At 43.1% G+C, this 12,132-nt stretch overlaps 1 protein-coding gene across 1 annotated transcript in view; it reads right to left on the bottom strand.

Moving 5' to 3' along the window:
- The window catches only part of capn12 (calpain 12), a 39,469-nt gene extending 27,558 nt beyond the window's left edge, over nt 1–11,911 (bottom strand). The window contains exons 1-3 of the mRNA XM_084329014.1: nt 11,340–11,911; nt 9,803–9,872; nt 7,917–8,035 (exon numbers count right to left, since the gene is read on the bottom strand). Of these exons, the coding sequence (XP_084185140.1) occupies nt 7,917–8,035; nt 9,803–9,872; nt 11,340–11,552 (402 nt within the window). The 5' untranslated portion in view covers nt 11,553–11,911. The remainder of the gene's footprint in view (nt 1–7,916; nt 8,036–9,802; nt 9,873–11,339) is intronic.
- Nucleotides 11,912–12,132: the final 221 nt, after the last annotated feature.

The following is a 12,132-nucleotide window of genomic DNA, read 5'->3' as shown; positions in this document are numbered from 1 at the left end:
CCTAATGACTTTTTAACCTATATTAGGGAAATTAGCTGAGCATGTGTAAACACTCTTTCTCAGTAATGCGGCTGCAACACACACTCACACAGTTATAGATATTCACAGCTGGGAGCTGCCCTGCGCTGGACATCCACAGTTACCTACTGTTGGCCACTGAGCATACCCAGTGCATGGAGTGTAAACGTCCCATATATGAAGCCAACATCAAGCAGTGTATGCTGCTATACCCGGCAGTTCTACACTGGGTGGAAAGTTCTACACTGGATACACTGGAGCACCATTGCGATGATCCAAAGAGAGCCCTAGCGTTCATCAAACAGAACCGGGGCTGAATATCTGAGGTGGATGCTGTGGGTCAGATTTGATGGAGTGGACAGAAGGCTCTAAAAACTGATCAACTGTAATTAACTTTTTCCGAAGAGCTCATGGAGCAGAGGATTTCAGGTTCTTTTCACTTTTCATTCCAAAATATTGTGTCTTTAAATATTTTTTTGTCTACAAAGTCTATTGTTGAGTTGACCATGTATAAGCAATTTGAGTTTGATGGCTTGTTAAAGTTATCAAAGTATTATTATTATTATTATTATTATTATTATTATTATTATTATTATTATTATTATTATTATTATTATTATTATTATGTGGTTGTGCGTTCCAGACTCAGCTGTATGATAATTACTTGAAAAAGCAGTACATTATATGAAAAAGGGGAAATCCCCAGGCCCCGATGGGATTCCACCAGAGTTTTATCTCACGTTTTGGCACATATTTGGTCCTTTGATTAAAGACATTATTACATTTAATTTTTTTTACATTATTATTATTATTACATTATAACATTTTCAATAAAAGAGGGTTATTTTCTAAGAGATGCAAACACAGCACTGATATCCTTGCTCCTTAGAAAAGACAAGGATCCAACTGAATGTTCTTGTTACCGTCCCTTTTCACTTTTGAATTCAGATGTAAAGATTTATGCTAAGGTTCTAGCCCGACGATTGCAAGAGCATATGAAACTGGTACATTGGGATCAGACAGGATTCTTCAAAGGGGACCTGCATTATAAATGGCTTTTTTCTGTGTTTAGCATGGTTTTATAGTAATAGGGGTTAGTATCAATGGGTCTGTGTCTCTAATTACCATATTGACTCATCAGTCTAGTCTCGAGTTCACGAGATCTTCCCTCACTCAACTAAGCTGTTCTGATTTGACGGTATTGCTGACGTGAATATTGGCTTGGGATTACATGAGGAGGCTCCTCCACATTATAGAGGATGCTCTAAACCAGTGTTTCTCAACTGGTGGGTCGCGACCCAAAAGTGGGTCGCGGGGACATTTTGAGTGGGTCGCGGATGTGTGTGAAAAAAAAAGTTAAAAATAAGGGAATTTTATTATTATTTCGTTTTTATATAATAATTTGTTTGCACTACCTATCTTTGTGAAAGTGGCTTCTCAGCTCTGGTCCAGCTGAAGACAAAGCAGAGAAACAGATTGGACATTGAGCATGACCTCAGAGTTGCTTTGTCTACCATCACCCCAGACTGTGAGACTCTTGTCAGGAGCAAACAACATCCCCAGTTATCCCATTAGTTCCCTGGGATGTTAAGCTAAGAAGTCTGCTAAGAAGCATAATTATGTATTATTATTATTTTATTTCATTGTGTTTTGTTGCAACTCCAGTTATCCCATTAGTTCCCCCAAACTTACTGTAGGTATGTTATGTTAAGCTAAGAAGTCTGCTAAGAAGCATATATTATTTATTATTATTATTATTATTATTATTATTATTATTATTATTATTATTATTATTATTATTATTATTTTTTTTTTTTTTTTTATTATTATTGGGTTTTTAGCCCTAGTTGCACTTTTGTTGCGCTTTTTTGTGTTTATTTCATGTTTTTAACAGTGCATGAAAGATTGTGTATTACTGCAAAAATAATTAATTTGAAATAAATCATAGTGGTTAAAAAATTTGGGTCGCGACTTAGTGACTAAGGAAAATGTTGGGTCCCGAGGCTAGACCAGTTGAGAACCACTGCTCTAAACGGTCCAGCGGCGGTTCTTTCATTGGATGTGACGAAGGCCTTCGAGCGGTTAGAATGGCCTTATCTGTGGTCAGTTATCAGTGCTTTGGGATTCGGCACACCATTTATTGATCAAGGTTCTCTACAATAACCCGCTTGCCATGATTGTAACAGGTAAGGTCTGCTCTCCTCTCTTCCCCATCGCAAGAGGTTCACGCCAAGGTTGTCTTCCTTTTCCGTTTGTGATCTTTCTTAAACCGCTGGCTCAAAAAGTACGTCAATCACATAATATACTGACACCAATTACCATCAATAATATAGGCAACATCATATTTCTTTATATGCGGACGATGTATTACTGTATGTTGATAATGCTGTTCACCGCATTCCGCATTTGCTTTTGAGATTTGACGATTATGGTAACATTTCTGGTTTCAAAATGAATTGTCAGAAGTCGGCGCTGCTACTGCCCCTGAGCGAATCGATGCAGAGGTCATCTGTCATTTCCCTTATTTAGGAGTAGAGGTGTTTGATTCAGTCCACCAAACGGCTCAATTGAATTATGATAAGACATTAACCAAAATGATATCCGACCTAGACAGGTGGGCATCCTTACCCAACTCATTACGTAGTACAGTTTCTATAATCAAAATGAATATTTTACAGAGGGTGCATTTTTTTCACTTCAATGTTAGTAAATTGCAGACTGCCGTGACCAGATTTGTGTGGAATGTTACTTCTCATTCTATTCGGGATATTGTAGTTAATCATGAGTACCGGAGGGGACTTGTGCTATGTATGACTTAGTCCACATTGCAGCCGGCTTGTGGGAGGCAAGAAACAGCGTCCGTGACAGGGGAGGGTTGAATTGGGTGATACGAAATTGGGATGGGAGAAAATATAGAAAATGGGAGAAAAAGTGGATAAAAAAAAAAAATCATGAGGGCCCAAGAGGTATGATTTCTGATCCGTATTGCTTCATCGCTCAACCTCTGGCATTGGAAAACCTTGTGGAGGGCCGACATCCAGGAACTAGATCCAGTCTTGGAATGAGCAGATGTTTGGTCGAACATATTATTGGCATCTACTTCAAGTTTCTCAAGTTTCTTTTATTAGTTGTCATACAGAAGTACAGAATACTTTTATACAAAATGATTCTTTCTGTTACGCTCCAGAGACTGTGCTAGACAAAAGGATAAGTATAAAATAAAATAAGTATAGCAAGTATAAAATTGAAGTCACGTACGTAGACACAAGTGTTCAGTATGTACATATGTACAATGTTCAATGCAGAGTAGAAGTAACTGAGTTACCATACAATATACTATACAATATACTAATTACAATATACTATATAGTGCAAAGCAGAAATGGGATGAGGTACAATTTAAGTACAATTTACAGTAAGGTGTACTGAGTTATGGGTTGTAGTGCAAATTCTTTGCCAATAAATATAAAGTGTGTTTAGGTGTTCTAAAGTGTGTAGAGTGGGTGCTGCAGTGAGTTGTTTGTTTAAAGTGAGTGTGTGCGTGTGGATGTGTGTGCTGTGAGTGCTTTTGATGGTTGTTGCATAGTGTTATTGTTCGTTGAGCATCCTGATGGCCTGGGGATAGCGGTAAGTTCATACACAGAACTTATTTGACACCAAGGAAGCTTTGTAACCATGGAATTCATTTTGAGCCCAAATTGTACATTATGTAACAGGAACTTAACGGTTACCTAATTACATGTGTTCTGGAAGTTATCCCCCAGTGGCTGGTTTCTAGGTGTTGATTGCTGCAAAACTTTCCAAATTGTTTGAGATTAATGTCTCTCTCTTGCCCAATGTGTTCATTCTGAATGCGTTTTCTAATGTGGTGTTGTCACTTATGGAAACACCAACTCTTCTTGCTGGGCTGACGGCAGCAAAGAAGCTGGTAGCTATGCGCTGGGAACCTCCCCATTCGCTCGCTCTCGGGGCATGGATTATGATGGAGCTTTTGACAGGCAACGGTTGCAGGGTGGAGCGGTCTGGCAGTGCAGTTGAAATCGATTATAGACTGAGGTGAAGATGGTGGTGGTGGCTTGGACCTTAGGGTTCTCAGTGTAGCGGACTAAGCGCCTGTCTACCACCGCAGAGACACTGGTATCGAATCCGGCTGTCAGCGGTGCCTCCGGCTTGGCCGGCCGTCATACTGACACAATTGGCGGTGTCAGCGGGAGGGAAGCCGGTGGGGTGGTAATCTGGTCGTTGTAAACAGCGACTCCTACAGGTCGGTCAGGGCGCCTGCACAGCGAGGGAGGGAAATGGTGAAAGTAGTGTGACCTCCCACGCGTTACACGTCACCAATGAGAGTCCGCGCTGTCAGGTGAAAAGAGGCTGCTGGCTGTCTCCTATGTATCGGAGGAAGCATGTGATAGACTTCAGGGCTCCGTATACCGACCAGTGGGGGGCACATGCGCGCAACAACCAGGAAGGGGAGGGGGGAATTGGCATAACGACTCAATTGGGATGGGAGGAAAATACAGAAAAACAGGAGGAGAAAAGGTGGATCAAACAAAAAAATGTATTGATGACAAACAAGTTATTAACTTCCTCTACCAAGGTTTTCCCGTGCCAGTCTGAGGATAGAACCAGAATTTGGTCACGAGCCCGCATGGGTTTCTACCCTTTAAAGACCAGTGTTCTGAAGAAACAACAGAACATGAGTCTTTAGACGACCAGTGTTCTGAAGAAACAACACAACATGAGTCTATAGACGACCAGTGTTCTGAAGAACCAACAGAACATGACCTTTAGACGACCAGTGTTCTGAAGAACCAACACAACATGAGTCTATAGATGACCAGTATTCTGAAGAAACAACAGAACATGACCTATAGACGACCAGTGTTCTGAAGAAACAACACAACATGAGTCTATAGACGACCAGTGTTCTGAAGAAACAACAGAACATGACCTTTAGACGACCAGTGTTCTGAAGAAACAACAGAACACAAGGAATAAGAAGAGACTGAATATGTTACAGGAAGCCCTCTGGCCAGTAAATGTTATGATAGAACCACAGATCTGAAACCGGTTCTCTTATCTCAATTAATTTATGAGGTTACTGGTCATGGCCGGGGTGTGTGTGTGTGTGTGTGTGTGTGTGTGTGTGTGTGTGTGTGTGTGTGTGTGTGTGTGTGTGTGTGTGTGTGTGTGTGTGTGTGTGTGCAGTACTGTTGGATGTATGTGTACACAACACGGGGAGGGGAACAGGCCTGCACTGGCCCTTCATAATTGCAGATGTGTGTGTGTGTGTGTGTGTGAGAGAGAGAGAGAGAGAGAGAGAGAGATTATGTGTGTCCCAACGGTATCTGCATGCCTGAACCACTCGCCTGTCACCCGCCCCATCACAGCTAACTCTATTTCCTATACTTTCACTATGCGTGTTCAGTCATGCCACATACCTAGCCTCTTCACAGGGCCAGAGCACCATAGGCAATACTTAATCAATGTGAGGACATCACCGACAGTATAAATGGACAGCATTTATATAGCAGCTTTTATCCAAAGCACTTTACAATTTCCTTCCTCACATTCATCCATTCATTCACGGAGGAGGCGAACGGGCAAGGTTGCCGAACTGCTCATGGAGAACTATTAGGGGTCACTTCGACACTCTGCCCGGGAGGAGCGGGAATAGAACCGTGAACCTTCCGATTACCAGACGACCGCTCTACCCCCTGAGCCGCTGCCTGTCACCCCAGTATGTGCTTTGATGAAACAACTGACTAGACTTAAATGACTCCATCACTCCTGGGTGTGAATCTGTAATTCATATATTATAGGAACTCCGTTTGGTTTCTTTAACCCTTTCAGGCGTAATCACATTTATTTCGGGAATGTTTTCACAGGATTCACATCTTGGGAGTTCCAGAACTCTACAGCTTTCACTGGCCAGTTAGCCATTGTAACATCATTCGTCATTAGAATGCTCTCTAGCCTCTAAATCTCACTTTATTCTTTGATATTTTTTTTATATATATATATTTTTTTTGCTTTTATTGGTCAGACATGACCGACAGAGGAGAGGGAGAACGGGAGAAGACGTGGGGGAGGACATGCGACAAATCCGTCCGGGAGCGGGAGGCGAACCCGGGTCGGCCGCGTGGGTCACTGGGGCGCCCCACATCTGAAAGGGTTAATGATCTCTGCCTCAATCCGTGTACTGGAGAGACCACCCCGGGGCGATCACTGTGACGCTGCGTGTAATAAATGTTCCGATCCGATAACATCCATCAGTCTCCGACACAACAGCTGAACGAGTAGGAGGAATGTGATTGGTCTTTGTGACAACGAGCCAAAAGATAATTGGATAAAAACACGAACGTCTTTTTTTTTTTTATTGAACCCTTCATTCCATTTAGAAAACAAAACCTCCACACTTGAGTTGGACACAAGCAAATAAAAAGCCATTGCTCAGACATGTGTGTGTGTGTGTTTATGTCCTACACGTGTGTTTGTTATCTTTGGCCAACAATATCATAGATAGATCACACACCAAATTGCTTTGGCAGCACAAATGGCTAAATGTCACATTTAGATATGTCGTCTATCATTCTTTAATGTTCCATGTGGTGCTGGCTGTGCCCTGCAGGGCTAGTGGGCTGGTGTCAGGAGATGTGGGGAGGGCATAGTTGAGTTTTAGATAAGGGATTTATAACAGCGGGTGAGTCCCAGCTGTTTGAGTGTGTTATGGGGGAGGGGTGGGGTGGGGTGTAATTAGTTATTTCTCTCATTAGTTATAGGAGGAGGAGGAGGGAGAGGAAGGAGATGTGTTATAAATCTAGTGGTTATACCTGTCTGTCTGTCTGTCTGCCTGTCTGTCTGTCTGTCTGTCTGTCTGTCTGTCTGTCTGTCTGTCTGTCTGTCTGTCTGTCTGTCTGTCTGTCTGTCTGCCTGTCTGTCTGTCTGTCTGTCTGTCTGTCTGTCTGTCTGTCTGCCTGTCTGTCTGTCTGTCTGTCTGTCTGTCTGTCTGTCTGTCTGTCTGTCTGTCTGTCTGTCTGTCTGTCTGTCTGTCTGTCTGTCTTGTCTGTCTGTCTGTCTGTCTGTCTGTCTGTCTGTCTGTCTGTCTGTCTGTCTGTCTGTCTGTCTGTCTGTCTGTCTGTCTGTCTGTCTGTCTGTCTGTCTACCCTGAGTATGTATATGATGACTCACCTATTCCCCCAGTTTTAGATGTTACCCTCTCTAGGAGGTGCTACAAGGTGCTAAGGGCAGCCAAGTATCTACAGTATGTAAGATAAGATCATTACTTTTATTACAGTAATCCCCTTGGGGAAATGCAGGCATTATAGCAGCATGGGGGGGGGGGGGGGGTACAGGTATGGGCATGTTAATAATAGGAGATATAAATATAGGCAATAAAATGATAGTACAGTAGAAAAAGTAAAGATAAGCGGTATGGGGGGGGGGGTACAGGTATGGGCGTGTTAATAGTAGGAGACATAAATATAGGCAATACATGATAGTACAGTAGAACAAATCAAAATAAGCAGTATGTACTATGTACAGTATACTTGCATATATCGTCAGTAGGCGACGGTTTTCTACTTTTGTTGTCTTTCTAAATGCTTTTAACGTGGGTTTTATTGGTTGTGCGATGATATCTGTTTTTGAGTCCCGGGTAAGACCATTTTCCATCTTTTAACAGTAAAGTTGTATTTCATCCATCTATCAATCCGTCTGTTAGTTTCCTGAACACTCTCTTTCACACTCTAATCCATCCCCTCCTGCTCCTGGTTAGTTATATGATTCATTGGGATTCAGTTAGAAGTATACAGTACGACGTGGTTGGAAGGCATTAGTTGAGCGTTCCTGTGCAAATCATGGATCATTTCATACTCATCATCGACACCCCTTCTTACCCTAAAATGGAAGATCCCTGCATAGGTTTCAGTCAGGCTTTGTTTGGGTGGTACCACCTTGACAAAGAGCTTGGGGTGCATCGTCAGACAGGACAAGGCAGCCAGGAGCCAACAGTCACCTGCAGGCGGAGAATAGAACAGTTTCAACTCAAAGGAATCTCACTGTACAGGATGTCATTCATAGAGGAGCGCAATGAACAATTTGAATTATATCATTGTGAATTTTGCATATCAAATTAATTCTGAGGGCCTGGGGGCATTTGTGCTCCAGTGAAGTAGTCTGGTGCTTTTAAGTAGGTTACAAGTGACAGGTACGTGTGTGTCTGTGTGTGTGTGTGTGTGTGTGTGTGTGTCTGCGTGCGTGCGCGTGCACAAGCATTCCTGTCCAACAGAAAACAGCTGTTCCATGCACTAAAACATTTACACTATGATCCTGTGCTGCTGTCCTTGCAGTGCACACCGTTTTTGCAAAAGGGAACACTAAAATAGAGATATATACAGAATGTGTTCATCGGAACTTGCGACACACAGAGACCGTTATGAAAGAAGAAGACAGGATAGTTGTGACGCACGTGCCATATCACAAATCATAATGATGGGGCATCCATTTCAGAGCAAAATTGAAAACAGATTGAATAACGCGGCGAGAAATGCGGTCATATTGTTCGCTGCGGGACAGGAGGACAGATGAGGGACGAGGGAGGCGTACCCATGTTTTAAATCTCGTGTCGAGGTTTGGGGGGGGGGGGGTTTGGGGCACAGTGTCACTCATAGCCCTCGCCAACCCCCTGCTGTGTAGACATGTGTTTGAAGCTATGTCCCGAGGCTGTGGGTGTGTGATGGAGATAGTGATTTTACTGTCTTTTACTGTCTCTCACTCAACACGGAGACACTCTGAACGACATAATAAAGGGGAGCACCGTGGCGCGGACCCGTTTTAAAGATGTATAGTTTAGTTAGTTAGTTATAGTTTTGTTTTATTTGTCGCATATAAAGTACATGTACATTACACAGTACATGTCAAAATACTTCCCAAAGGTCAGTGAATACCACGACCACAACACCAGAGGGAGCTCCACAAATCATGTTCAACCCAGATTTGGCTCAAACTAAGGGACTAAGCACGTTTCGCAATTATGCCACATCAATGTGGAACGCCCTACCCACAGCTGTAAAGGAATGTGAATCACTACCCACCTTCAAAACCACTCTCAAAGAGCACATACAGGAGACTGCAATTCGAAACTGCGGCCCCTGTAAATGACCAAACCCAACCCCCTCTAATGTACAGTCCCCCCCCCCACCCCACCTACCCAACCTCCTCCAATGTACAGTTTCTTCCCCCTCAAATGTATATACTCTTTTTAGACTCTTTTTGTATCACAAACAGTACTGTATTTGTAAATCTGGTATGTCATAAATGTCTAGATGTAACAGTACTGTCTCTATCTGTATGTCATGTATGTCATATTATGTTATGATGAATTGAAAATGGGGGACCCTGATGTAAACAAGACGAAAGTCTTTCTCTGGTCTGCATCCCCTTAATAATTGTGTGTATTGAGCCGTACTGTATTGTAACCATTCTGCAATCTGTTAATAAAGTTTTCAATCAATCAATCAAACAGTGAAATGCTTGGTTCATAATATATGAGCCCCCGGTCCCTGTGGTTGTGCTTCATCATACAGTAAAAAAAAAAGTCAAAAGAATAAAGAAGACCAAACACTATCGTGTGTGGAATCTTGCGAAAGACTCATTTGTGAGGAAAGAGAAACTCGTCGTCATCATGGAATGAGAGGCATGGGGTGGATTAATCTGGTGGGATCTGCACACACAGGACAAATTGTGTTCGTATGAAAGAATGATTTCTTCGGCACTGACTCACCCAGCTGGCCCTGGCAGATATCGGTGGTCCCAGTAGTGCCCTCCACGAACACAGCGTTCTTACCGATCTCCTTCAGGGACACAGAAGGGGGAGAGAGTGAGTGAGCAGTGCACAAAACTATTGTGTTCCAGCAACAGTGCGTAATGAAGATATCATTCATACTGATGACCACTTGGATATATAGCTCCCAGCTGGTTTGGAAATGTTTACTTTGAATGTAATTAAAAGTGATCTCTTCTTAGTACTTATTCTCATTTTAGAGCCTGCTGCTCTGATTTAGAGCAAGTCGGGTTAAAAGTCAAGCCCTTGGCTTATGTTATTTATTTCTTCTTTTCTTCTTGTTCCTTCCGTGACAGTTCTCCAGGGTATCAATGTAATTTACAAGTACTTTTAGGGTTAGGGTTAGGGTTAGTCTAAGTGCTTTATCCAAAGCACTTAGACTTCTAGCGGTGGTGTTGTTCATCAAACAGTGTCGAATTTGAGTGCTATAAACTCTGAGTGCATATAGGAATACTAGGATATAGCTATAGCTTAGTACATAGTATAGACACCGTAAGTACATAATAGTCAAATACATTAAGAATGTTATTATTATTTGTTTCTTCTTCATTTCAGATATTGATAGAAGAGGTGGGTTTTTTTTTTAGTCGACGGCGGAACATTGGTCTGGTTTCTTCTGTCCTGACTGACATGGTGGGCAGTTCGTTCCACCGTCGGGCTCTCTGTGGAGGACAGAGTCTGCTTCTCTTGGACGACCCCCCGGGACGGAGCCCGAGCAGGAGAGGCTCTCAGGCGGCCAGAAGATGGAGACTATAGAGCACAGGTGTCTTGAGGGGGAGTGTATAGTTGGAGGAGAGACCATTGACAGGAGGAGGTATAGAGGGTGGAAGTCGGGTGAATGAATGAATGAATGAATGAATGAATGAATGAATGAATGAATGAATGAATGAATGAATGAATGAAATGAATGAATGAATGAATGAAAACTTTATTTAACAGATTGCAGAATGGGTACAATATAGATATAGTACGGCTCAATAAACACAATTGTTAAGGGAATGCAGACCAGAGAAAGACGTGTGTCTTGTTTACATCAGGGTCCCCCATTTTCGTGTGCTGACTTCTCTCTGAGTCACTCAGCTCAGTTCGTTTTCTGTATGGAAGAAAGTTCTGACCAGACCATGACTTGCCAGGAGGGTATATATATAGCAGCATAAAAATTAGTTACTACTGGAACGAAACAAATGAAACCACGTGAGGAAATACGGGTTACCCAATATGACAACTGCACAACAAAACAGCAAGGCACGCAGGAAACGTCAGGGGGACCCTGATGTAAACAAGACGAAAGTCTTTCTCTGGTCTGCATCCCCTTAACAATTGTATGTATTGAGCTGTACTGTACTGTACCCATTCTGCAATCTGTTAAATAAACTTTTCAATCAATCAATCAATCAATCACATTATCGAATTAAACTGAAATGCGACGATCGATGACAACAAGCATAATCCAAGAGGAGGACCAGCAACACGGTACCTTGGGTCGGAGCCACTTGATCTCCTTGCTGGGGTCCGGGTCCTCCGGCATCCCGATGGAGCTCTGCTCGGCCACGAAGGTGGGGTCCGAGAAAAGCGCACCCGACTCCAGGCACTCGTCGAGGAGAGCCTTGTAGTCCTGGTTCCAGAATCGGACCGGGTTCCCAATCGAACCCAGTTTCGACTCGTCATGCTGCTGCTGCGTAACTGGCATGTTGTTGTCAGCGAAGAGTCCTTCTAATAATTGGTACCGATCAGTGGAGTGTGAATTGTGCGGCGTATCGATCTACTGTACTAGCTGCAGGTTTGTCGTTTGTGAGATGCTTGAGAGCTCTTTAAATAGTCTACTCTCCACAGGCTTTACGCACACACCCTGACCCACCCCATGCTGTGAGGGCACTTCTTCTTCTCGGAGCACCTCCTTCGTTATGTTGTCCAGGACGGGCAAGAAGAAGTATGCAGTAATGCGCCAAGAGGGGTTCCCGAGGCGACGGTAATAATGTCTTAATGACACGGTGTCAAGGAGAACTCTGAACTCCCTTTGATCTGGAGTTTATTATTTATCGTCCGGCAGCAACACTGTCATTTGCAGAACAGAGAGCAAGGAGTGGGTCACCATCACAAGTCGAAGTCGTCTGTCATAATGGACACTGGCAGTAATAAAAGTGTGCGTGTGTGTGTGTGTGTGTGAGTGTGTGCGTGTGTGCGCCCGCCCACCCGCGCGTTTTCTACAGGAGAATAGCAAAATATCCAGGGAAATAAAGTACATCTAAATCGTCAAATGAAGTTATTGG

Source organism: Notolepis coatsorum (genome assembly GCF_963971535.1).
Source record: "Notolepis coatsorum genome assembly, chromosome: 1".
NCBI lineage: Eukaryota > Metazoa > Chordata > Actinopteri > Aulopiformes > Paralepididae > Notolepis > Notolepis coatsorum.
Note: the sequence above shows the minus strand (reverse complement) of the source record. Positions and strands in the feature narration are given on the sequence as shown.